This window comes from Ixodes scapularis, unplaced genomic scaffold, assembly GCF_016920785.2.
Source record: "Ixodes scapularis isolate PalLabHiFi unplaced genomic scaffold, ASM1692078v2 PGA_scaffold11__112_contigs__length_91849675, whole genome shotgun sequence".
Taxonomy (NCBI): Eukaryota; Metazoa; Arthropoda; class Arachnida; order Ixodida; family Ixodidae; genus Ixodes; species Ixodes scapularis.
The window spans coordinates 58569882-58596868 of NW_024609837.1; the positions used below are offsets into that span (position 1 = coordinate 58569882).

At 44.6% G+C, this 26987-nt stretch overlaps 2 protein-coding genes, 2 long non-coding RNA genes and 1 pseudogene across 4 annotated transcripts in view; 4 read left to right on the forward strand and 1 right to left on the reverse strand.

The window, feature by feature from the left end:
* The window catches only part of LOC115308870 (peptidylglycine alpha-hydroxylating monooxygenase-like), a 51485-nt gene extending 42108 nt beyond the window's left edge, over positions 1-9377 (reverse strand). The window contains exons 1-2 of the mRNA XM_042289010.1: positions 9285-9377; positions 5988-6045 (exon numbers count right to left, since the gene is read on the reverse strand). Coding sequence (XP_042144944.1) covers positions 5988-6045; positions 9285-9377 — 151 coding nt within the window. The remainder of the gene's footprint in view (positions 1-5987; positions 6046-9284) is intronic.
* A 4335-nt stretch (positions 9378-13712) lies between these two features.
* Positions 13713-22037, forward strand: LOC121832939 (annotated as a pseudogene).
* Positions 22038-22379: 342 nt separating this feature from the next.
* Positions 22380-23104, forward strand: LOC121835139. Its single transcript, XR_006077490.1, has 3 exons — positions 22380-22460; positions 22518-22586; positions 23046-23104. It is a non-coding gene; the product is annotated as an uncharacterized LOC121835139 (long non-coding RNA).
* A 216-nt stretch (positions 23105-23320) lies between these two features.
* On the forward strand, positions 23321-23664 carry LOC121835140. The gene is made up of 3 exons (XR_006077491.1): positions 23321-23401; positions 23459-23533; positions 23590-23664. It is a non-coding gene; the product is annotated as an uncharacterized LOC121835140 (long non-coding RNA).
* An 849-nt stretch (positions 23665-24513) lies between these two features.
* On the forward strand, positions 24514-25279 carry LOC121835074. Its single transcript, XM_042289011.1, has 3 exons — positions 24514-24700; positions 24804-24912; positions 25138-25279. Exons 1-3 carry the CDS (start codon positions 24514-24516, stop codon positions 25202-25204), a joined length of 363 nt encoding a protein of 120 aa, XP_042144945.1. The 3' UTR covers positions 25205-25279.
* Positions 25280-26987: the final 1708 nt, after the last annotated feature.

A 26987-nucleotide genomic window follows, 5' to 3' on the forward strand; every position in this document is an offset into this window, starting at 1 on the left:
TCGGAGATAGATTGCTCCAGTCAATCGAATTACGGTCGCCGGCGCTTCGGCGGCCGATAGATGGCGTAAGTAGTGGCGGCGCGCGCGTGTCCCGAAATCTTGGGGTTGACTGACAAGTTGAGTACGGCAGGGCGTCTCTTTTGAACGCCCGAACTCCAGTACGCGCTTGCTAACTTCCAAAGGGCTTTGTCTACGCGTGCATACCCGAGGCTCTACGAGCCGCCGAAGCATCATCGAAGGTTGGATGCCCGCGCTGGAGGCGGGGCAATTGGAGCTCCTCCCTGCCACTCTCATCCTGCCAGTGACAATAGGTAATGTCACCGATCCCTGGGAATGTAGCGCCGCCAGTTACCGGCGCCTCATCAGGTGGCGATGCGAAGATGTACGCTTGTTTCGCCGTTGTGTGCATATCAAAAACTTTTGATATTCGAGAAATGTCTTCATAAAGCAATCTGTCACCAGATAATTTAAATCGGCTCACCATGAATGGAGAGGCCCAAGAAGAGACCGCCCATTCTACGAACCAAACCGGAGACCGTATACGGTGACCTTGGTGCTACCTTCCCAGGACCTGACTTTAACAGTGGAGAGATTGTCACTGACAGGAGCTCTTTCACATGATCGTTTTTTCATGCCGTCAAAGTTTAGCAGAATGCAATACGCAATATGCAGAAACAAAGTCCAGTAGGAAAATAAATCAGTACGATATTACCTAACAAAGGTTGTATTAATTATAATGTATGAGCAAAAAAAAAATTCTAGATGTCTTGAAAGCAAAAAAAGGAGAAAACAAGCGAGCGTCCTTATTGCAGTGATGTGATTGCTGCGCCAATTAGGCCAAACTGCGCCATTGGGATAACTCTGCTACATCCTGCTACATTTCGCCAAAATATGGGTAATCTGCGCCAAGCCTGCGCCAAAGAACCAATTTTGGTCTCTTTTGAAAGCCGAAACTAAACTGAGTACCGTAATTGAGCACACATGAGCTAGGTGGTGCAAGCAGCCGTCCGATACAAGGTACCCTGCATCAATTGTTCATCCGGTCTTGCATGGCTTTTCCCCCCGTCTCTCCTCTCGCGTCTTTAAAAAAATAACAACAAAAAAACATTTCAATGATAGACGTGGGTGTGTGCGGACGCTCCGACGCTAGCGTGTTGGGTACCAGCCGTGCAGTTTGGTCCGATATATTTGTATCACTTAACTGAAGCATTGCAAATGTGTCATGTCATTGGCATTTCAGTTACATGTTGAAAGACTCCCAGGTTGTCTATCTTGACAATAATTAGTTGATTGCGGCGAGCAATGTGTCCTTCGTTTGAAATGAAATTAATATCTTTTTTTTTTCTAAGAATATCTGCTCCAGGGGCAACTTTCGCTGCTCCGAAACACTGTTTTAGCTGCTCCAAAAGCCAGTTTTGCTGCTCCAAAACTCTGTTCTGGCTGCTCCAGAAGGTGCTCCAAAACGGCTTAGGCCAATCACATCACTGTTATTGAAAAAAAATTACGACATATGACTGTTATATGATCTTACATGAGAACATATAAGATAATATCGGGACTTATATTCGTCATATATAATTTACCTAAGTTCTGATTTGTTTATTATACAAACCACATATGAAATTTCTCTTTTCAATAGGGATGTCCCATTGAAACATTGTAGCGAGTAAATTGAGGCCAAACAAGAAAGTCTATAAGTTGCACTCTAAAAAGAGTTTGTGCGTCTACTTTCACGCACAACACTCGGAGTGCCAATCAGAGCAACTTACGGAGGCAGCTAAGCGAATGACGATGCAGAAACCTATGTTTAGACCAGAAAACGCAGACTGAGTTGTGACATTAAGCAATGCAAGCGTGACGTTTTGCATTGCTTAATGTCACAACTCAGACTGCGTTTTTTGGTCTAAACACATGTTTCGGCATCCTCATTCGCTGAGCTGCCTCCGTAAGTTGCGCTGATTGGCTCTCCGAGTGTTGTGAGTGAAAGTAGACGCTCATACTTTTTAAAGTGTGTCTTTTAAGTTATCTTTTTCATGAATATGCAAATATTGTTCCAATTTGGGAGACAATGAACTTCTATCCCAATTTGTCTATTGTTCTCCAGCACATATTCTCTAAACATTCTGCGCTGGGTGTTTGCAACGTTTAAAGACCAGAATGTTAATATCATTGTGACAGCATACCTAAGCGAGAATTCGTAGTACGCATTAAGCATATTTCGGTGCACAATCATTACAACATGATTTAACCAGCCTATTGATAACGATCAAGTAAAGATTGAAAAAAGTAAGGGATTATGGGATAAACTTGAACTTTTCAATCGCGCATTTGAGACATCGTGATCATGAACACATTTGAGACATCGTGAACATCGTGAACATGAACACAGATCAGGTTGGCACAAATGACTTGAAACACTAAAGAATAAAACACATAGGGACGCACACACACAGACAGGACAGTTTTCTCAATTAGCAACCGACATTTATGATGCCTCCTCAATAGGTCAGCGCTTCTCTAACCCATCCTCGGATAAAAGAGGAAGAAACCCGCAAAAAAGAGAAGATAACCCCATTGAAAAAAAAAAAAAGAAAGAACCAAGGTACTCAAATTAAGATTAAAAGAAAAAGAAAAAGAAAGAAAAAAATGAGATTCTTATCTCTTCTAGAAAAAGAATAATAATAAAACACCGCCAAAAAGAAAAAGAAAAGCTCAGAACCAGCTTGTGCTCACCGCTCGAACTCCTCTTTCAAAAACTCAACCTCTGCCTTGGTTAACCTAAGGCAGGGTGAGGCATAGTTCAAATCATCCCCGGCAATTCTAAAGGACTCAAGAGGAGAGGTATATTCACATGATGCATCTTGTTGGCGAATCTTGTGTCGCGAAACTAGGTTTCGGGAAACAGATTCCCCGTCTGAACGCGACCGAGAAGGTGGAGCGCCTCCGAAAAAAGTCGCGCGTGTTTCTCGCTTCTGGAGCAATTTTTCGCTGAAACCTCACCGTCGCCAAGTCAATCACCCGAAGGAGAAACGCGGACGCTGCCAATGGCCGCTCGACTTCGCTATGACGTCTGACCTTCGAGGAGGAGCGAGCTTTTGGAGGAGTCTGATTTTCGGCCGATTCCGTATTCGAGCCGAAGCCGAAAGAAAACAAACAAACGAGCGACAAGCGGAGAAGCGGTGCGTACGGGCGAAAAGTTTTGGTTCTACTCGGTTGCAGGTGTGTGAACGGTGCCTACAGTACGGATTGGGGGCGCGGTGCAGACTCGTCAACAGTCGCGGCGGGTGCAAGCACTATATATAGACATGATGACTGGGGATAACGTTCTTTATTAGAGGTGCAAAAATGCCCGAAATTCTTCGAGATCATCTCGCGGTTTTTCCCGGGTTTGGCAGGACTAGTAAACACAGTGAGCCGAATCTGACGAAATTCTTTGAGTGGCATTAATAAAACAGGCTGTCTCTTTACACTGTGCGTACTTCATATCATTTTGATGCGTATTCCCGGTGCAGACGACAAGGTTTGGCGCAATTCTTGTGAGTCAATACGTCACAAGTTTTGCGCGTCAAACTCCACGTGTGAACAGGCCGATTTCGCGAAATCTTGGTTTCGCTAAACTGTGGCGCGTTGAAAAGATGCATCGTGTGAATAAGCCTTAAGTTCTCGCCCTAGTCTGTCTTCCCGTCAGTCATCGGGGCAAAATTTTCCCAGTGGCATGATAAATGGCACAGTCTATCGTTCCACCAAGCCTGACGGGAGTGTGTTCCTTCTACCCTGAGTAAATCTGCCTACTCTGCCCAATTGCATAACGAGCAGCGCGCGATCGATTCCATCGACAGTAATGACTTTGGAGCATCGAGATTTTCGCACACGAACGCCTAAGTGGCACGAGGCACCTCATCGCGACGATTGGCTTGGCGTGAATTGTGGATTTGGTGTTGACCGCTGACAAAGCTACAATACCCTTTTGACCTACAGTGCCACGTGAATCGGGGGACCACCATCGGCTCCTATCAAGCAGAAAAATTAATGAAGCAGATCAATTAAACCAACCATGATAGCCAAAGACATGGTGCAAGCGATTTGGGGTCCCGTGGGACTTGCCCGAAGGACTTACGGGGGAAAGGAGGCACCAAAGGACAAACAAAAAAAATATGTGATGGTCCGGAAGGAACTGAGTCTCTTCAAGGTTAGCCTCGTCATAGCATAGGTGTATGAGTTCAATCTGTTCAATCATATGACTGTATCCTCATGAGATGTCATTATATTAGTATTTTTCTGTTGTCGTTGAAGAAACAGTGCACCATTGGAACACCAGAACAAGGCGCCTGTTCAGCAAGTCATCACTAACATGTCGACAGTCCTGTATCAAAAGATCCAGGACTCCCGAAAAGCTCTGAAGCGCCTGGGTGTTGAGGATGTTTAATCTTCATCAGCCGAAGTACTTAATTCTGCCCTAAAAGCTTTCAACTGCAAAATAAAAGTAAGAAAGACTAACAGCTGATTTTGTTTTGTGCATCTATATGACAATTTACTGTTTTTAAGTGGTACAACTAGCAAGTGGTTCCACAAGGGCTACAACTTGCAAGCGGTTTATTAAACAGGTACCAAATGCAAGTCGTACCAGTAGCAATGGTACCACTAGCAAGTGGTACCACCTGCTACTGGTACCACTTGCTAGTGGTGCCTGTTCAATAAACCACTTGAAAGTGGTATCACTTGCAAAACGTTTTACTTGGGACGTGTCACCTCGAAGAAGTGCACACGGAGGCGTGTGTTGACGCACCTACCCGTCTGTCCGAAGCCCCTATCCCCGCAGGTACAAGGAATGCGGTACACCACCTTCTCGTCGCAGGGGACAAATGGGTTGGCATGCTGGATGGAGAACTTTGGGGGCACTGCTGTCACCGACCTTTTGGAAAAGTTGTTTTAGGCGTGTCTTGCTCGAGAAAACAACGGAAGTACTATACCGCGCTGCGATGTTCTTCAAGCGGTGAGAGATGTTATAGACGTAGGGTAAGTAACTACCTGAGAAGTCCTTCTTAAGGGAGAGCGAGAGCTCGTGAAACCTAAAATTAGGCGAATAAGGGTGGTCAAAAGAAGATCTTTAGGGTACCTAGCTTTGAGGAGGCGTTCTTGCTGTGTTGATAAGCTGCTTAAACAAGGTGGACACGGGACTTCGCACGGGAGGAGAGAAAGAGGGACCGGACAATACCATGCTTAACCATTTTAGAGTGCGAACTACAGAAAGGGAGTACTGGTTTTTTAGAACGTTGTTGGAAAGCCCAACATAAACCAGAAGGTAGAGGATTTGTGTTGATGCACCTACTGGTTTGCCCGACGTATACGCCGGACAGACCGGTAGGTACGTCAACACTCGCCTCCGTGAGCACTTCTTCGAGGTGACACGTGCGTCTCTCTTCACCCCGTTGTGGAGCACAATCGCATTTGTTCGAATTGTGAGTTGGACTTCTATGCTCCGCGAGTCATCGGGAGACACAAAGACAGACTAGGGCGAGTAATTATCGAGCCCTTTAAAATTGCCGGGGATGATTTGAACTATGCCTCACCTTCCCTTAGGTTAACTAAGGCAGAAGCTGAGTTTCTGAAAGAGGAGTTGGAGCAGTGAGCACAAGCTGGGGGTTCTGCGCTTTTCTTTTCTTTTCCGGCGGTGTTTTATTCTTCTTTTTCTAGGGGAGATAAGAATTTCCCTTTTCCTTCCTCTTTTCTTTTGCTTTTACTTTTAATTTGAGTATCTTGTTTTTTTTTTCCTTTTTTCAACAAGGTTATCTTCTTTGTTTTTGCGGGTTTCTTCCTCTTTTATCCAAGGGTTGGGTTAAAAAAGTGCTGACTCATTGAGGAGGCATCATAAATGTCGGTTGCTAATTGAAAAAAACTGTCCTGTCTGTGTGTTTTATTCTTTCGTGTTTCGAAATATCGTGCTTCCCTAGAAATGGTAAATTGCGGGTGTTGTTTGAAGAGTTTACCAATATACTTATGCTGATTTGGTGCAAAGTGGAAGGCAGTGCACAAATATGTTTCGTTCTGTAAAAAAAAAGAAAATTAAATCGTAATTTAAGCATCACATAGCGACGCAGCTAGTCAATCACAGTTCAGGCAATAAAGTTTTTATGGTTGCTTTAGCTTTTAACCGTAATATCGTGTGTCTAAGGGATGCTAAAATTTGCTTAATTACTCCTACTGGATCTTGAAAATGAAGTGCTGGTACGAGATTTTGAAACAAACGCGTAAAACTAGGAAAAATAGATTGTATATGCAATATTTTACGATTACCTAATCTTCGCAGCTTGCCATTCAAAAACAACTGCAACAATCGCCAGTTGATCCTAAGACGATAACGTTTTTCTGCTTCCATTTGTTCTTGTAACACGGATGACAGCTATTCAAAAATAGTTGTAAGGCGTTGCAGTTTTACGCCCAATAAGAAATTCTGTCATTCGAAGTACTGATAAAAAATTGAACTGTGGAAAATTTCTTACATAGCAGATTCAGCCTGTATTTAAGTCTAAAGATACATACGCAATTTTCAGACTCGGTGGTTGAGTTACACTTTTACCTAACATAAACGAATGCTAAAGATTTGTAAGCTCATTGAGACAGGTGTAACACAGAAATAAATAAGCTTTGTAGCCAACATCCTAATTCTGCAAAAGCCGTCCTACAGCTTTTGTAGAATGGGTCCTACAACAGAGTTTTACACTTTTGTTGCGTCTTTTGTGCTCGACATTCTATTTATAACATCACTAGCCTTGCGTCTTCAGTGCTAGTTCAGATGTCTGGAATTTCATTCTAATTGCACAAAGTCCCCTTTTCCCATCCCCTTACAGTAAATCGATTGTCAATCAAGTTTCAAAACAATTAAAGCGAGTATGCACCTGACCCTTACGAGTTCAATTCTCAAAATTACAAAAGCGGTGTTCACAACTATTTGAAAGCCGTTAGAGATACAACTGAATCGGTTATAAAAGTCACACAAACATAATTAGTAACCTTTTGAAGCAACCCAATATTGAGGTATACGAAAGTACACACAAAGAGACGAGAAGGAGAATGTCTCAAAATCACAGTTTTTAGAAGTAAAGGAGTGAGCCACCGCTCCCTCGAATTAAATGTAAACATTTTCTCGTCTCGAAATGATACCCCCTCACAGCCCTCGAATTGTAACGTGTACCGTAATCTCCAGGTAGTCGTCAAGTTATGGCTTTTCAATTATGTATATACATTTAACTTCTACTAAGACAATATCAGTACGAACGATAGTCTGTGACAGGTTTAGATTTCGGGGAAAACTCCTCCCATCTCTTTCCACTTCAGCAGGGCGAACGTCGGAGAGGAGGTGACCTCCTTTCCAGCCTTTAATAATAATAATAATAATATTGTTTATTTAATGTACCCCAAAACAACCACGCGGGTCGTCACATTGGCGCACACAAGACAAAATAAAGAAACAGCACCCGCACAGCTTCAAATGCAGAAATTAGAATGACTAGAAATAGGTTGCAAACTTCAAACAAAATGTAATACAGTTTCAACTTTAAAATAGACTTGCCAAGTTCCGGCGAAAAACTGGGAGATCTGTGAAAATGTACAAGCTAGAGGATGCGATTCTATTAAATGAAATTTGCATACGGGACAGTGGTGAAAGTTTGGACGTGAGTTCAACGTAAAAGACAGTAAAAGTTCTGGTAACGCGACAAGGAACATTAAAATCGACAAAATTCAGAAGTAGGTTAGCATCAGTCCAACCATTTACCACCCTGTGCAAAAAAAAAAAAAATCAGATCATGCTTTAAACTCATATTTGACAAAGACCTAAGTAAAAACACTATTAAGAATAAATTCAGAATCATAATAAAAGCGACGCTGAAAGTGTCTATCATATAAAACGCGTATCAGTCTTTTTTGCACTGGTTCAATGCTTAAAAACTGTGTACGTGTTAGAGAATCCCAATCAACAGATACTAATTCAGGCCGTGAACGAACTAAAGCACAATATAAACGAATCATTCAAGCAGGTCGTCTGAACGTTTGAGTTATACGAGATATAATACCAAGAGTTTTCATCGCACGGTCAACAGTAAAACAAACATGAGTATTAAATGACAGGCGCTATCAAGGCACACACCGAGATCTTTCGTCACAGTCACGCATTCGATTGGAGTTCTTCCCAAAGAGTAAGTAAAATTCATAACAGTCTGTCGTCTGCTCAAAGAAAGAACGTTAGTTTTAATAGGATTTAGGAGCAAATTATTCGCCAAAGACCATTGCAGTATCTTGTTAACTTCGTGCTGAAGAACATTACAATCAAGAGGAGTAGCAACGCGCATAAAAATCTTAATATTACCCGCAAACATTAGGAGCTCAGCTTTTTGACACATGAGGCTATATCATTAACAAATATCAAAAACAGAATAGGCCCAAGAAGAGACCCCTGGGGGACACCTGAAGTTCAGTAAAATAGTTTAGAAGGGACACTAGAAATTCGAACATGATTCGTACGACTTGACAAGTAGCTTTGAAACCAGCGAAGGTGTTCATAACAACAACCGTATAACAATAATTTGTGGACCAATCAATAGCTCATCATCAACTTTATCGAGTGCACAAGTTCGTTTCAACTGACCGTCCCGTAATGAACCCGTGCTGCGAAGTCGTTATCGTTAATTTTTAATGAAAGTAATGAGTTAATCGTTTATGAATAACTTTCTCAAACACATTAGAAAATTAAGCCGTACAACAAAGAAACCGGTCGATAATTACTGACAACCAATGAATTGCCCCCCTCCCCCCCTTTAATATTGGCACGGCAACCGCTTTCTTCCCTAACGATGGGAACAAACCAGAGTGAAGTGACAAGTTGAAAAAGGTGTTTTAAAATCGGGGCAAACAAGTCATCACAAGCTCTGATTATAAAGCTCGGAATACAATCTACTGCAGTAGATAACTTTGGTTTAAGGTTTCTGATACCTTCGTCAATTTCATCCGTATCTACTCTAAAGCCCGATAAAATATCCTGGCAGTTTACTTTCATGTAAATGGGCTTCGCTCTGCTAAAGTGGGAAGAGGTGGGAGGAGCTTCCCCTCAACTCCTAACCTGTCACCAACGATAGTTCAAAGGAGTGTATGGGGCACAGTCAGAGAAGTGACAGATAAGTAGGTGACACCAACACCTGAACTAACATGTCAAAACATCGTAACATATGTAGCACACAATCCACAAAAATAAGCGCAAAAAAAATCACTATTTTCAGGATGACAGTTACCTGCATTGGCTGTACACCAGGCATCGACAGTGGAAACTGAGCGGCTGCCGAAACGAATGAAATATTTCCCACGAAAACAACATCGATAATCATCGCGATAACGCAAAAGTAGGACTTCATTCTGCAAACGGTGAACAGCAACTGCACCATCGATGTATGGCCACGTGTCACGGAGAGCTGCGAGCTTGGCAGGATATGTCTCAACAGCCTATTTTTTTATATTTCGGCATTTTTACATAGTTTATTTAGTTTATTCAACCCTATACGGACAGTGCGGTGGAACTTACGAGCTCGCCGGACGAATTCACCACCTCCCTCGGATCACTTCACCCCCCTCTCTGTGCCCGGGTATGGGTGAGCGCCAGATCACGTGGCGGAATAAAGGCGTGTGACTGACTCAGCAATAACGAAAAAACAGTTAGGGCGCAGGCGAGCTGGTGTAAGTTTACCATTTTTTACCACCCGAGACTGGGTGGAAGAAACACGACGACGTCAGCAATAACGTAGTTTCCACTGCATTGTCAGTTTAGGGGTGAAAGGGTAAAAAAAAGAAAAAAGACATTACGTAGAAACACAGCATGCCTGAAAGTTATGTCAATGTGCTTTGGACGTTCTGTAAACATGTACTTTGCCTTGTGTCTGAGCGAGTGGTATGGCTATAGAAGGCATTGCACTAGAGGAAAGGGAAAGAGAGAAATAGTCGTCTGCTTCGTAGACTGAGCGGTACCTAACATACGGCTAGCATGCAAACATGTTTTAAAGTCACGTCATTTCGGCGATTTCCGGCGCAAATGCACCTGTGCGGGTTATCGTACAGTATTATACACGATAAAATGATTCACCGAACAAAATCTTGCTGTCCCCCGACGTGCAATAAGAAATAGATAAAAAATGAGAACAACTTTGTAAACAGCAGATCGGTATAGGACTGCCATTTCCGGCGATTAGTAAAGGCAGCTGCAGTAGCTTTTCACTTGATGGTGTTCTAGCAACTATAAATTAAAGGCCTGAATTAAAATCAAAAAGAAGACGGCCTCACCAAATAAGTGACAACCGCGTGTATTTTCTTTTTTTTGATAGCAAGTAATTTGCACAGAATTTGTTGCTTCTAAGCCTTCGATATGGAGACTTTAGAGGGCTTACATTATCGTAGATGTTTGTAGTGGTCTATTTACAACCAAAATACCTTTTTGTGAAGCTTCGATGGCGCTTGGGGAATAAGCTACCATGGGTACTCGATTGTCTTCAATGCGCCGCCGAAAACCAAACGACGCGAGTACGCCGGCAGCGTGTTGTGTAAAAAACGTTCATTGTTATTTATAAAAAAAAGTAAAGTAGCTAACTTTAACTTGATGCGATTTCTTAACAAAATTCTACCAGTTATTGAGGATTTCCTTACGCACTTACGTGCGTAAAGAAATCCGCCTTGCGGTGTATTGTTTCTAACCACGGAATGTTTTTCTTCAGTGGTTGCTGGCCCTTCGCCCCGGTTTTCCGACAGCGTGAGCGGAAACAAATTCAGTTTCCCCGATAAATTTAGCGGAAAAATTAACGTTACGTGACCTGGCCACCCATTCAGTCTCCCCGCTAAATTTGGCGCGAAAATCGTTGTCACGTGACCTGACGTCACGGGACCTACAGACGAATTCAAGTTCCCCGCTAAATTTAGCGGAAATACTTACGTCACGCAACCTATGAACCAATTCAAGTTCCTCGCTAAATTTGGCGGAAAAACGTGGCGACGATATGACGATCGTCATAGTCATATCGTCGAATAAGTGGCACCATTGTCTCAACGCATCATGCCGCACAATGATCCCCCATCTTTTGTTGATTTGTTTTGTTCGTACGACGTTTTTTTAAAAAAAAAGCGAGGCTTTTTCGATCTAGTTCCTCCTTCCTGCTGACGCAGTAGACGCCGCAGCTGAGGGGGTAGTACTGCCGGTGGACGTGCTACTGATGTAACCGAACGAAGTACTCTAGCAGCACATTTACTGAAATCAAAACAACAGAGCACTAAAGGCTCTTCCTGGAACTGCCGTCGGCTGCACCGAAAGCTATGGCTTTCGGCGCAGCCGACGTGCAGCGGACGGGTACTGCCAGAACGGCCTGCGGTTTGTCGTCTGCTATCGAGATCGGACGCGTGCCCTCCAACTGCCGAGCCCGTTAAAATGCCCGGATGTATGAAGACGGTGCAGCAGTCCAACAAGATGCAGGGAGTGCAAGATGGCGCCGGCCTGGGAGACAGATTTCGATAAATGCCACCTAGGATATCCTCTTTTTTTTTTTTTTTTTTGTCTGGTGCAACCACAATATAAAAAAAAGCTAAGTAAGATGCAGGCACCAAACTGGTAGTTGGTGCTCACTCACAGATTAAGAAACGAATGGGCGTGGCTCGTTATGTCAGTTCACGTTTCTCGCTACGTGATTGGCTCTTCGGCCTTCTCCTCGGATAATGCTGTATTCTCATTGGCTGCGGAATAATAATGAGATGTTAGGAACTCGTTACGTCCCGTGTTTTTGAAGCTCTCAGTGACCTTTATTTTATACATATGTATAGAATGCCGCAGGCCTGAGCGGTGTCGTAATGCACATATGTAGATGGGGAGCGAGTGTATCTCAACTTTCCCTTAAAGGGGTAGGGAAACGAAATTTCAGCGCTCATTTTCTGGCTTTAATGTGTTGCATGTTGCACCCTAACCTCAAAAACACCAGTCCTCCGTTGAAAAGCACAAGAAAACTAATTTTAAAGCTAAATAAACGATCTTCAATGTGCACCTGGTGGATGCATGCGGAGCCTATTTGGGAGGTAGTCTAGCAACGTTGTGGAAACTGCTACGTAGTCGTGACGTAGCAGTTTCCTTCGGAGCAGCGCCGCTCTTTGGTATTTCAACATTTTCCTTCTTAGCTTTCCTCCTCAACTCACAAGTCGCGCATTCTACCAAACGGTTCAAGAAGACGGAAAGGAAGGACTCCCCTCTTTCTCGGACCCTCGTTCGTGCAACCGGACATAGCCATTCTCCCCCTAGAAGATTAGCACGTCGCTCAAAACTCGAACAAAAGTTGCTTTCCCCACCTCGTTCAGCCCTAAGCTGACAGTGATGTGGAAGCTACGTGCTCCTTGGGCCAGCCACACGCTCGTCACCCCACGGGCACTTCGAGCGGCTCGGTTGTAACGCGCTGACGCTATTGACACCATCACAACGCTGACAACGCCACCAAGGGCAAAGCTCATAACCACGCCTGCCTTGCTACTCCACGAACGCGGGAAATCTTTTCTTTCTGTTTTTGTTTGCGCCGGATATCCCATGACGCATCGCGCTCTCCGTTCGCTTCTCTTCGAGCGCTTGCTCGAGTGCACCGTTTGGAACGAAAAATATGGCCAATCGTTCAAAATACAAACGCGCGATTATCATTTACGGTTATTATACGTCATGCTTGACTCATTTCCGAACGAAATCTGAATACTTCAATTTTTGTTTCCGTACCCCTTTAATTCGTTTCCTTGAGCAACCACGAGCGGAAAAGGCTAATTCAAATGTAAGTATCAAACTATCCACCTCTCCTATAAGTATCTCCCTCTCTCTCTCTCTCTCTCTCTCTCTCTCTCAAAAAAAAATAAAAATAAAAAAAATAAAAATTTTGATGTAGATTTTTGAGGCACAGTTGTGCTAGGTGGCCAATGGGAAGAAACGGACTAGCCAACGTTACTAGAAAAATTCAGTTGGGAAACTGCCATAGAGCCTGCTTTCAAAATGTGACTGACGGAACGCTAAAGAGAGAAGGAGGTTTCCCCCTCTCTTCTACAGCGTTCCGTCTGCTTCCTCCTTCCCGGCCCGTCTTACCCTCGCCCTTCGTTTTTTTGAATGTTTGTCGAACCGGATTTTAAGGTCCAACTTTCGAGAGTCGACTGGTTCGACGAACCTTCGAACGTTTAACCAGAACCGACCGGTTCGACTTTGTGGTCAGTGTGGCCAGACCTTGATACAAGCATGTCGAGGTTTGGAGAATTTTTTTTATGCAAACGGCTATTTTAATTTTATGAACAGTTGCAATTAAAAGAAACTAATTCTGATCACCGAAGAAGTTAATAACTTAATTTTTTGTACTGTATTAACTGCAATAACCAATCAGTGCTGCCCTTAATTCATCCCTTAGCCATCACCATCAAATATGAAGCCAACTGGCCAGCCAACCTGTCGCGCATGCGCATAGCAGTCGAACTTGAGTCGAACCTTTGTCGAACTTATTACGAAAAGCTCGAAAAAGTCGAACCTTGTCAAACTCGAACCTGGACCGGTTCGCGAGATTCCTAATCGCAACGCCGCCTTTCTCCTAGGGTGACCACCCGTCCCGCGACTCGCGGGACTGTCTCGTAAGTTGAGGGCTCTTGTCCCGCGCCCTTCAAGGAATACCAAAATCTTCAAAATGTCCCGCATTGCATGGCTGTCCCTATCCGCACCCGAAGTGCGAATAAGGGTGGATCCGCACCCGAGGTGCGAATTAGGACGCATTTTTATCCGCACCTGAGGCGCGGATAAGGGTGATTTCTTATCCGCACCCAAAGTGCGCATACGCACGAAGTATTATTATTCTCATTGTTATTATTATCAGCAGTAGTATTATTAATTATTCTTCGAGTAATTTTAAGTCAACTCAGAGTGCGATTGCAGCGCCACAAAATGCGGAGCGGCTTTATTTGCTTTGCTTGGTGTCACCGTGCCGCCGACCGTGCTCAGGTGCGTGCTTCGTTTAATCGCCGGTTGGCAGCCTGTCTACGGTTTAAACACTCTCTAATTTATTGTTATTTTCGGCATGTGGAGTCTATTAAAGCAGTTGAGCACGTAGTCAAGGCGTCAAGGTCTGTCGAGGCAGTACCTACTGCAGTACGTTACAGCCACGCTGGCTGCGCCGGCCCTATCCGAGTCGGGGTCTTCGGACTTTCCTGAAGACGATGTTTCTGACGTGGTACAAGTTGGAACTGCCTTCGATGACTTCAAATCCTTCGAGAAGGCCTTCAAGGATTACCAACAGGCAACGCATCAGCTCTTCGTGGTGCACAGGTCGAATTCTGTTGAAGTGGCGAACAGGGGCTTGGATCCCCCCAAGACGTTGAAAGCGGAACTCGTTTACGCCAACGTTACGTACAAGTGCAAGCATGCAGGGATGCCACGGCATGAAGGAAAGGGTCTTCGGCCAAATCAACGGTAGTTTGGGTTATTATGCAGTCTTCATTCTTGTGTCATGAAAATGCCGAAAATAAACAGCTTAGCACAGAGAAATCAGGAAATCTCGTTAGGGACACTGACAGGGTATTTATGCTCGCAAATGTTTTTATTTGTACATTACGTATGAGAACCCCCAGAACAATATTCGTGGCTCGAAATTCGTTTTCTTTCCGCCCGAAAACCGCCGATCGAGAACAGCCGATTTGAGTCGCGCTCACTCTCTTCTCCGTGGTCCATAGCCGTGGTTACTTGCAGTTTTCTACGGTTTAGACACAACCCCACCAAAAGTCCACTTTCGATTTCGAGCAGCTGCGTTTTTCTTCTTTTTTTTTAATTAAAAATAGGCGTGATGTTGCAAAATATTGATTGGGTAGTCTTCTGACACTAATAAATCGCAATGCAAAAAAAAATGGAGGTGTCAGTGTCTCTTTAACAATAGAAATGTTATTTAAATTGTTAATAACATTTATCTGTTGTCTTCTCGTTGTCCATGTTTTGCACAGTCCTTTGCATTTGACGCAGCTGCCTGAGGGGAAATGATAATGCAGGTAGTTCTCTCTTACTGGCTGACAACGAATGGACATGAGAAAAATGTTTAAAAAATGCTGGCATAGCTCGGAAAAAAGAATTTCGGCAGTGCTCGTTTTTTGCGTGTAAACTGATACCAGTTACATTCAGTTAATCCAAATGCATATTTGCCGTGGTAATAGTGCAATGCCTTTGGAAAATAGATGTTGGCAGGCCACAAAGACCGACATATGCTAAAATTCATCTGATATGTGTATTACCGGTGTCGGATACAATTTTAATGCAAGCTTCTGTTTCGAATTTTATTCAAACAAATAGACGGGTGAAATGCTTCCATTATAAATTTTGATCAATTATCATGTTGCTAATACTTGAGTTGTATTGGTTTTAGACATTGCAAAATAACCGAGATAATTAAAGTATATATACCTAGAAGTAATTTTTTTAGAAAGCCCACGTAAATTAGAAAACATTTTTTTTTTGCTGAATGATTGACTGCAGCTCGTACAATATCGCACCCAAAGAATTGGTACTGAGGTGCTGTACCGTGTCTATGCGCCGAGAAGGTAAGGAAGGAAGAGATGAGGGCACGCGGGGACGTCAGTATGCTGAGCTCTGGTTGGAATGATTAGTGGGTACACCTAAAGCTAGCAGCCTTTGTCTCCATTGCACTTGTCAAATGCGTTAAAACACGGAATGCAGGCGTTCGCCATTTGGCTCTCGCATTCGAACGGGTTCCACGAATGCAGTGAAGATAAAGGCAGCAAGCTTTAGGTCTACCCACTAATCATTCGAATCAGAGCTCAGCATTCTGACATCCCCACGAGCTCTCGTCTCCTCCTCCCCCTCACTTTCTCAGTGCATTCTTTTGATAGCCGGTGCAATATCACCTCGACAAAAATGCCAGCAGTCACGTGATTGTTAACAGCCAATGAGAGCCAATTCCCTCTCCACCGATGCTTAGAACCCTGCTTAGTGTCTCCTCGTCCTCCTTCGCTCCCTCTCTACTACTGTTGTTATTCTCCTCATTTGCTCTCATGGTCACTCAGGTGTGCAGTAGCTCGGAGGGGTTTGCATGTACTGGTTGTCGCCTGTTTAACGCGCTGGAAGCTTTTGCTGTTATGTAGCGGGCACATAGAATTTTCTTACGGGGGGGTGCCCGCGTAGGTCAAAATGCTCTGGGTAGAAGAGGGGAAGAGGAGGTGGCAGCAAAACTGAAAAATTCTGGGGGGTGCTCGGGCCCCCTGGGCACGCCCCACGGATTTGTGCCTGTTATGTAGTATGATATGGACAATATTCCACAGGCCAGTAAGGCATGGTCCATAATAGTCGTCTGCTGCTGCCAAATATGGATGGACAGAACAGGGTCTGCTGGCATCATTTCACTCGGTCAGCTTTACGTCACAAAGAGCGTTCGATAAGACTCTGAGAAGCAGCCAACGCTTTATTAGGAGAAGCTAGGTCTCCCAGTGAAAAGTCTGCTGCCCGTCCAAGACTTATCGAACACTCTTTTTTACGTTGTTCTCATCAGCTTCGACCTGCTCATGTTTTGTTTGGGCTTCAGTCGGCTGCCATCGAAGCCCAGGCACCAGGATTATGGCAAATCAATGTTATGTGAATATCACCTATTTGGGTCACTGATCATTTTTAGAAATTACTTTTTGAGAAGGATGGGCTCAATTTATATAGTACAACAGTCGAATCTCGTTAATTCGAACCCGAGAAGGACCGAAAATTTGTTTGAATAAAGCAAAGTTTGAATTACCAGGAGTTTCCTCCCATAGAGACACATAGGATGGGACCTGCATGTTAGTATGAATTATCCACAAATTTGAATTAAGAGTGTTTTAAGTAACAAGATTCGACTGTAATACTCAAAACAAATATAACTACTATAATGATGTTGTTTCACCCATACATTGTTTGCAACTTTATCTGATAATAAACTTGCTTTCATTTCAGAACAACAAAAGTTGACTGTACAGCGTTTGTCAAGTGCAGCGCTAAGAAAGACATTCAGAAGCTCGTAATAGTTGATGTGTGCCTTAAGCACTCGAATCTCGAGGTGAGTGAGGCCGTATTTCGGCACTACCCACAAAATCGCCGCCTGACTGCTGAGGAAGCACTTCTCGCCGCAGAACCTGTGAATGAGCTTCAATCAAACCCCTCACTTCTGCGAAGTTTCCTCCAAAACAAAACTTGAAAACCACTAACAGCAAAAGACATCGAGAATGTTGTTGCACGTCTCAAAGGAAGCAAGAAGCCAGATGTTGACCAACTTGCCGAAGAGATCAAAGAAATCTTCCGAAAAGATCCCACAGCAGCGGTAACTCTCGGAACAAGTGAATCCAACGAGATGGAGCTTCTTTTTATTCAAACTACCATGATGGCCCAGTTTTATGAAAAGTTTCCCGAAGTGTTGCTCCTCGACGGCACCTACAGGACCAACAACTTGAAAATGACCCTCTTTGTTTTTATGGTGGTCGACGGAAATGGGTGTAGCCAGGTTGTGGCTTACTGCTTCGTAAGCAGCGAGGGTCTTGCCCACATGGACATTATGATGAGGACCTTTGTGGTCCTGCAGGGAATGCAGAAGACAAAGTGTGTCATCGTAGACAAAGATTTCAAAGAAATAAGAGCCATCCGTGACAACTTTTCGCCAGACACTGTCATTCAGCTGTGTGAATTTCATGTGAAGAAGGCGTTGAAGAAGGCTGTTGGCAGCAGCAAGACGGACAATGACAAGAAGATGCTCAATGGTCTTTTGGAGCGGATGATCCATGCCCCAAATAAAGAGGCATACCAAGATCTTAAAGCAGAATTGGACCGCACGGCCAGCAAAAGCTTCACAGAGTATTTCAACAAGAACTGGGATGGCATCCAGGACATGTGGGTTCGCTATCGTTGCGACAGACACTTCAACCTCGGCAACAACACCACGAACCGAGTTGAGTGTCACAATTCAAAACTGAAGGCAGTCTTGAAAGCAAATGACAAACTCCATGCAACTTTGAAGTCTATGCTGAAGCTCCATAGCACCAAGATAATTGAAGCAGAGCACAGGCATGCCCTCGATGCCACCACGACGTTCTTCACGTACAGGAGCAGCTCTGATCTAATTCACCAATGCTCCTCACTGTTGACGCCGTTCGCTACACAGGCAGTAGTATGTGAGGAGGAACGAGCAAACAAGATGGCTGGAGCATCCATTGCAAATGATGGAGAGGACTACTCTGTCCCAACCCAGAGAGGCGTGTATGAGGTACTCTACACTTTGGCGAGCTGCACGTGCAGAACTTTCACCACAATGGGAGTAATATGCCGCCATATAATTTTCGTATCATGGCAAACAGGGCGTGCGATTGACGTTGCTACGGCAACAAACTCCAGGTAGAAGAAAGCGTCGCAGCCGTACCTTCCTGCAGAAATCAGCAATCGGGGAGCACCACAGCTTCAGTGCATGCAGCTGAAAGAGCCAGACTACAGTACCGCTTCAAGAGGAGCGAAGTACAACCATGCTCTTTGTCTGCTGAAAGACATTGGGGACCTGGTGGCAGAGTGCGGTTCGAAGAGTTCAAGTGCAGAATTAATCTAATCAAGAAACTAAAGGCCTTGTGGATGAAAAATAAGACTGTAGAAATTTGGTGCAGCAGTGGCACCGAAAGTGATGAAGATGCCTTCCCAGAGGACTGCAGTGACACAATTGCAAGAATCTCAGAAGAATCAACCCCTAGCAGCCATGTCCGCACATCATTGTCATGCTTGCCAGACTATCAGGTACCAAGTCCCCTTCCATTGCATCTGTTTCATTTTTTTAATCTATGTCCCTTCATCCAGTCCCCTGGTGCAGAGCCGCAGTCTCATGCAGAGCCTGTAACCCACACACCAGAAATAGTTTCTCGGCAAAGCCCTCAGGTACTTGTCATTCTCCCCTGCTTTTGATTATTTTTGACCTGTGCTATTTTATCCAGTTCCCTGGCACAGCACCACGGCCACCTGCAATGCCCGCAGCCCAGCCTCTGACACCAGTGTCTTCCCAAGGCTACCAGGTAACTGAGTCCTTCTCCCATGCCTTCGAATGTTTTTGACCTGTGCTCTCATCCAGTTTCCTGGCACAACACTGCGACCATCTCCAGTGCCTGCAGCTAAGTCTCCGGCGCCAGTGTCTTCCCAAGGCTCCCAGGTACTGAGTCTTCTTCCCATGCATTTGAATGTTTTTTACCTGTGCTCTTTCATCCAGTTTCCTGGCACAGCACTCCGGCCATCTCCAGTGTCTGGAGCTAAGTCTTCAGCAGCAGTGTCTTCCCAAGGCTCCCAGGTACTGAGTCTTCTTCCTTTGCCTTCGAATGTTTTTGACCTGTGCTCTTTCATCCAGTTTCCTAGTACAGCACCGAAGCCACCTCCAGTGCCTGCAGCTAAGTCTCCGGCAGCAGTGTCTTCCCAAGGCTCCCGGGTACTGAGTCTTCTTCCTTTGCATTCGAATGTTTTTGACCTGTGCTCTTTCATCCAGTTTCCTGGCACAGCACTCCGGCCATCTCTAGTGTCTGGAGCAAAGTCTCCAGCAGCAGTGTCTTCCCAAGGCTCCCAGGTACAGAGTCTTCTTCCCTTGCATTCGAATGTTTTTGACCTGTGCTGTTTCATCCAGTTTCCTGGCACAGCACTGCCGCCATCTCCAGTGAATGTAGCTAAGTCTTCGGCAGCAGTGTCTTCCCAAGGCCCCCCGGTACTGGGTCTTTTTCCCTTGCCTTTGAATCTTTTTGACGTGTTCTCTTTCATCCAGTTTCCTGGTACAGCACTGAAGCCACCTCCAGTGTCTGGAGCTAAGTCTTCAGCAGCAGTGTCTTCCCAAGGCTCCCAGGTACCGAGTCTTCTTCCCTTGCCTTCGAATGTTTTTGACCTGTGCTGTTTCATCCAGTTTCCAGGCACAGCACTCCAGCCATCTCCAGTGCATGTAGCTAAGTCCTCGGCAGCAGTGTCTTCCCAAGTCTCCCAGGTACTGAGTCTTTTCCCCTTGCCTTCGAATCTTTTTCACCTGTTCTCTTTCATCCAGTTTCCTGGTACAGCACTGAAGCCACATCCCATGCCTGCAGCTAAGTCTTTGGCAGCAGTGTCTTCCCAAGGCTCCCAGGTACTGAGTCTTTTTCCCTTGCCTTTGAATCTTTTTCACCTGTTCTTTTTCATCCAGTTTTCTGGTACAACACTCAAGCCACCTCCAGTGTCTGGAGCTAAGTCTTAGGCAGCAGTGTCTTCCCAAGGCTCCCAGGTACTGAGTCTTTTTCCCTTGCCTTTGGATCTTTTTCACCTGTTCTTTTTCATCCAGTTTTCTGGTACAACACTCAAACCACCTCCAGTGTCTGGAGCTAAGTCTCCAGCAGCGGTGTCTTCCCAAGGCTCCCAGGTACCGAGTCTTCTTCCCTTGCCTTCGAATGTTTTTGACATGTGCTGTTTCATCCAGTTTCCTGGTACAGCACTGAAGCCACCTCCAGTGCCTGCAGCTAAGTCTCCGGCAGCAGTGTCTTCCCAAGGCTCCCAGGTACTGAGTCTTCCCTTGCATTCGAATGTTTTTGACTTGTGCTCTTTCATCCAGTTTCCTGGCACAGCACTCCGGCCATCTCCAGTGTCTGGAGCAAAGTCTCCAGCAGCAGTGTCTTCCCAAGGCTCCCAGGTAGCGAGTCTTCTTCCCTTGCCTTCGAATGTTTTTGACCTGTGCTGTTTCATCCAGTTTCCTGGCACAGCACTGCGGCCGTCTCCAGTGTCTGGAGCTAAGTCTCCAGCAGCAGTGTCTTCCCAAGGCTCCCAGGTAGCGAGTCTTCTTCCCTTGCCTTCGAATGTTTCTGACCTGTGCTGTTTCATCCAGTTTCCTGGCACAGCACTCCGGCCATCTCCAGTGTCTGGAGCAAAGTCTCCAGCAGCAGTGTCTTCCCAAGGCTCCCAGGTAGCGAGTCTTCTTCCCTTGCCTTCGAATGTTTTTGACCTGTGCTGTTTCATCCAGTTTCCTGGCACAGCACTGCGGCCATCTCCAGTGTCTGGAGCAAAGTCTCCAGCAGCAGTGTCTTCCCAAGGCTCCCAGGTAGCGAGTCTTCTTCCTTTGCCTTCGAATGTTTTTGACCTGTGCTGTTTCATCCAGTTTCCTGGCACAGCACTCCGGCCATCTCCAGTGTCTGGAGCAAAGTCTCCAGCAGCAGTGTCTTCTCAAGGCTCCCAGGTACCGAGTCTTCTTCCCTTGCCTTCAAATGTTTTTGACCTGTGCTGTTTCATCCAGTTTCCTGGCACAGCACTACAGCCGTCTCCAGTGTCTGGATCTAAGTCTCCAGCAGCAGTGTCTTCCCAAAGCTCCCAGGTACTGAGTCTTCTTCCCTTCCCTTCGAATGTTTTTGACCTGTGCTGTTTCATCCAGTTTCCTGGCACAGCACTGCGGCCATCTCCAGTGCATGTAGCTAAGTCTCCGGCAGCAGTGTTCTTCCCGAGATTCCCAGGTACTGAGTCTTTTTCCCTTGCCTTCGAATGTTTTTGACTTGTGCTCTTTCATCCAGTTTCCTGGTACAGCACTGAAGCCACCTCCAGTGCCTGCAGCTAAGTCTCCGGCAGCAGTGTCTTCCCAAGGCTCCCAGGTACTGAGTCTTCTTCCCTTGCATTCAAATGTTTTTGACCTGTGCTCTTTCATCCAGTTTCCTGGCACAGCACTCCAGCCATCTCCAGTGTCTGGAGCAAAGTTTCCAGCAGCAGTGTCTTCGCAAGGCTCCCAGGTACCGAGTCTTCTTCCCTTGCCTTCGAATGTTTTTGACATGTGCTCTTTCATCCAGTTTCCTGGCACAGCACTACGGCCGTCTCCAGTGTCTGGAGCTAAGTCCCCAGCAGCAGTGTCTTCCCAAGGCTCCCAGGTACCGAGTCTTCTTCCCTTGCCTTCGAATGTTTCGACCTGTGCTCTTTCATCCAGTTTCCTGGCACAGCACTACGGCCGTCTCCAGTGTCTGGAGCTAAGTCTCCGGCAGCAGTGTCTTCCCGAGACTTCCAGGTACTGAGTCTTTTTCCCTTGCCTTCGAATGTTTTTGACCTGTTCTTTTTCATCCAGCTTCCTGGTACAGCACTGAAGCCACCTCCAGTGCCTGCAGCTAAGTCTCCGGCAGCAGTGTCTTCCCGAGACTCCCAGGTGCTGAGTCTTTTTCCCTTGCCTTCGAATGTTTTTGACCTGTGCTCTTTCATCCAGTTTCCTGGTACAGCACTGAAGCCACTTCTAGTGCCTGCAGCTAAGTCTCCGGCGGCAGTGTCTTCCCGAGACTCCCAGGTCCTGAGTCTTCTTCCCTTGCCTTCGAATGTTTTTGACCTGTGCTCTTTCATCCAGCTTCCTGGTACAGCACCGAAGCCACCTCCAGTGCCTGGAGCTAAGTCTCCAGCAGCAGTGTCTTCCCAAGGCTCCCAGGTACTGAGTCTTCTTCCCTTGACTTCGAATGTTTTTGACCTGTGCTCTTTCATCCAGTTTCCTGGCACAGCACTGCTGCCACCTCCAGTGCCTGCAGCTAAGTCTTCGGCAGCAGAAGGCTCCCAGGTACTGAGTCATTCTCCCTTGCCTTCTAATGTTTTTGACCTTTGCTGTTTCATCCAGTTTTCTTGTACAGCACTGTGGCTATCTACAGTGCCTGCAGCTAAGTCTCTGGCACCAGTGCCTCCAAAAAGCTAGGTATTCATACGAGGGAAATCTAACACTTCTTTCTGTGGCGTGCGTATCATTTGACGATGACGTCATGCTTTTCTGAGGCGGCGCGGTGACGCACAGCTCTGCGTCCAAGGGTGGAGGATGTGCTCACGCGGTACAAATGCTTCTCGGTTTCTCCGGCTTGACGTAAGCGGAGCTGTTGTGGAAGGGGCCCCACTGGCTGATGTCACACACATCTGTCCGTGAACTTTTTATTTTGTGTGATACCGCATAATCTTCTGGCACAAGAGCCTCACCAAGGCTCCTAAGTACAAAATCCTTTTCTTACCTTTGATTTCTCATTTCTTGCAGCTCCCAAATGCAGCAGGGCTGGAGGAAGGGGTGCTGAGGAAGTCTCTTTCCATGAAATTAAGCCAAGGTTTCCAGGTCTGGAGTCCTTGGTTTTGTGTTTGAAAACTTTGTTAATTTTCATTATTTTAACCCTGGAGAGTGGGGACAGCAAGGAAAACACAACAAAGATCTGTGTCGTGTTGTACTTCTTGTCCCCACTCTCCAGGGTTAAAATAATGTCTAAACTCAACCAGCTCGCATGCGCCCTTGCTTTAACTTTGTTAATTTCTTATTTCTTGCAGCTCCCAGATGCAGCAGGACCAGAAGAAGGCTTGCTGAAGAAGTCTTTCTCTATGGAATTAAGCCAAGGTTTCGAGGTTTGGAGTACTAGGGTTTGTTGTTGAAATCTTTGTTAATTTTTTCATTTCTTGCAGCTCCCGGATGCAGGAAGACCAGTGAAAGGGTTTCCGAGGAAGTCTCTTTCCATGGAATTGAGCCAAGGTTTTGAGGTCTGGAGTCCTTGGTTTAGATTTTGAAACCTTTGTTAATTTCTCGTTTCTTGCAGCTCCCAGATGCAGCAGGACCAGAAGAAGGCTTGTTGAAGAAGTCTTTCTCTATGGAATTAAGCCAAGGCTTCGAGGTTTGGGGTACTAGGTTTTGTTTTTGAAATCTTTGTTAATTTCCTTTTTCCTTGCAGCTCCCAGATGCAGCAAGACCAGAAGGCTTGTTGAAGAAGTCTTTCTCTATGGAATTAAGCCAAGGCTTCGAGGTCTGGAGTACTATGTTTTGTTTTTGAAATCTTTGTTAATTTCTCGTTTCTTACAGCTCCGAGATGCAGCAGGACCAGAAGGCTTGCCAGAGAAGTCTTTCTCTATGGAATTAAGCCAAGGTTTCAAGGTCCGGAGTCTTTGATTTAATTTGTTCTAGAAAACTTCGTTAATTTCTCGTTTCTTGCAGCTCTCGGATGCAGCAGGACCAGAAGGCTTGCCGATGAAGTCTCTCCCTATGGAATTGAGCCAAGGTTTTGAGGTCTGGAGTCCTATGTTTTGTTTTTGGAATCTTTGGTAATTTTTGGTTTCTTGCAGCTCCCAGAGTCAGCAGGACCAGATGAAGAGTTGCCAAAGGAGATTATGCCTGTGCAACTTAGCCAAGGCTTGGAGGTATGAAGGACTGGTGCCTTTCTCTCAATTGCTTTTTAACAATTTTTGTTTTGTTTAGTCTTCTGATACAGCAGTAAGTGCAGCAGTGAACAATGCCCTGCAAGGCGTGAGGCTGTCAGCTCGCAAGGGACCACGTGGAAACCCCTGTGGATCCAAAGACTCCTGCACAGGAATTAGATTTCCTTCTAGAAAGAAGGCAAACCAGGCTTCATTAAATTGTTTATTTGCAGCGCTTCCCACAAAAGAGAAGACATTGCGTAAGTGCATTCATTAGGCATTTCATTGGTGTAACTTAGTTGCATAAATAAGTGTTGTGGTAATTTATAGCTATGCTGCACTGGTTCGTCGATGGTGAGACTGCATCCGACACATTGAAAGATGGGTACTGCATACAGGAACGGGATATCTCTGTCACCTCTAAATCATTGTCAAGTGGTGCCTTAGACACCCGAGCACCAATTCTCACATTGAAGAAGTACTTCTCTCGAGCTGCTTGGTGCAAAATCAACGAACTTCGTACATATAGGATCTAGCTTTAAAATTTGATGTAGTTTTTCTACTGCACTTGTGTTTTTGACTGTAGAACAGAATCCTGTTTTTATTTTTTCTAATGTTTCAGTGAAAGAAAAGAAAGAGCAAGGTCTGTGGTTTTGCCATAAATGTGACCTCGAAGATGACCACACCATCAAGATGATAGCGTGTGACCTGTGCATGGAGTGGTACCACTGGTGAGCTAATAACTCTACTTAAAACTGTATTTTAATGCAAGCTAAATATAAAACTTACTCATGCAGAGCACACTATGCACAAGTGGGGAGAAAAGCTTCAGCTCAAATTTTCCAAGAATGTAGCATAGAAAATGCTTAAAAAGGAGTTATTCTCAATACTTTTGTTGTGTCTTAACCTTGCAATGTGACCGCCATCTGAGCAAGTGCTTTTTTTCTTTTCTGAAGGCCTTGCGTAGGTATCGGCAAGAAAACTGTTCCCAGAGGGGATTGGTTCTGCTACAACTGCAAATAGGAAAACAACAAGGATCTAGACACTACAAGTCACGGACAAGAAAATGATCACAAGAAAATAATCTCCTGAGCCAGACGGTCAACTTGGAGTAATTTCTCTATTTCCTGTGTATACCGTGACTCAACGTGTGGATCTTATTTTTCTTGAAGTAACTTCAAGAAGAAGGTTTCCAGAAAGAAGATTGATTATATTTATATCGCCTATGGACCGTTTTGTTGGTCTTCAAGAAGTTTTTTCGATTGTTAACATAATTTTGCATCTTCCAGATTTTTTAAAATGTATTATTTTTTTTAATGTTTCGACAAGCTTTACATTCTTTATTTTTCAGTGATATCTACTGCATTGCATGTGTCATGAGTGTGCTTTTTATTTTTGTTTTGAGGCGTTTTTTTAGTATATGCAATTTGTGTGGATTATTCTTAACATTTCTTAATGTTAATTTTGGTATGTTTCAATGCATCTTGTATAATTTTTAATGATTCATTTATATTTTCTTTGTCATGTGTCAATTCTTATCTTCAACTGTCTTTAGCAGTGTGGCAGTATTTTAATTCAGTTTACCGTTTTAGCATGTCATGGAGTCGCACTCAAGGGTTTAATTTCGCTCATTGTTTACTGTACTGTACATTTCAATGCTAGACTCACTATTACAAACAATTATGCACAGATGTTGGGACATATCAGGTCCTGGATGTCAAGTAAGCTTCTAGATGTACCACATTTTGTCATGTGAATCCTGCATTTCATGTTCTTGAGTTTTCGATTTTTATGTCTTGACCTGTAGCACATTTCAAACGATTTTGACTTTAACTGCTGCTGTTTTTCTTCCTGCTTTTCCTCTGAACTTTTTGAAATATGGTTTCTTCTTGATACTTGAAAATAAATTGTACAATGGTCCAAATAATGCCTCTCTTGCCATTTGTATCAATAAAAACATTTGATAATCCTCAATGTACTAGTTATTTTGTGCAACATGAGCCATCATTGCATATCTGGAACAGGATTGACCTTCGGATACATGCCCTTTTGCATAAGGGCACTGCTTTAACCGTTTTGCTTAATGCACAGTTAGAGAATTCCACATGCAGTGTTACAGGGAACTGACATGGTGTAACACATCCTCCAAGAATGGAACAGGAACTCGGTCTGCTCCGATCTGCTCGCTGAGGCTATGGTTTTTTTCTGTTTACTATGTTATGCTAAAATAGAGTATTGTCATAGTCATTGAAGTTCCCTCCTAATGACGTTTCCTCTAACTTTCTTTTGTTTTGCTGGATGATGGATATTCTGATACAAGACATTTCTTCACAACACATTTCGAGGAAAGGCACCAAGGTAATGTATTTCCGCTTCGTCGTGTTGTTGCTCGTGCAGAAATATGGCTGTGCTTCTATACAGCGCGGTGCCTTCTGTTCCTGTAGTTTCTAAGAGTGAAGAAGCCAAGAAAGTACAGCGGTGCAGCAGTTGCATCTCTTAGTAACAGTGTAAATTTCATGTCTAAATTCTGCTTCAAAGTTCTTTTTTGTTTTTTTTCTTTCTTAATGCACAGTAACTGAATTCCTTTTCGTTTGCTAGCCAGATTTCATTGAGTTTCTAAGTTGCGGCATTCGATGCCAGTTATTAAAGTTGTTGGCGAGGTTTAAATGCATGTCATAACAGTTACAAACCAACATTTTTCGACAAGGTTCCATCGCGAGCGGCTTTGCAAAATGCTTTTTTCGCGAGCGCTCGCGAAAGCATCCAACAAAGCCGTGCTCCCGCGCTCAAATTAATCAAGATTCTA

Excerpts from the sequence above, each read along its gene's own strand:
- LOC121835074 (XM_042289011.1), top strand. The coding sequence starts at position 24,514 with ATGCTGCACTGGTTCGTCGATGGTGAGACTGCATCCGACACATTGAAA. Across the intron at positions 24,701-24,803 it reads GTGCAAAATCAACGAACTTC|TGAAAGAAAAGAAAGAGCAA; the intron begins GTACATATAGGA and ends CTAATGTTTCAG. Across the intron at positions 24,913-25,137 it reads TGCATGGAGTGGTACCACTG|GCCTTGCGTAGGTATCGGCA; the intron begins GTGAGCTAATAA and ends TCTTTTCTGAAG.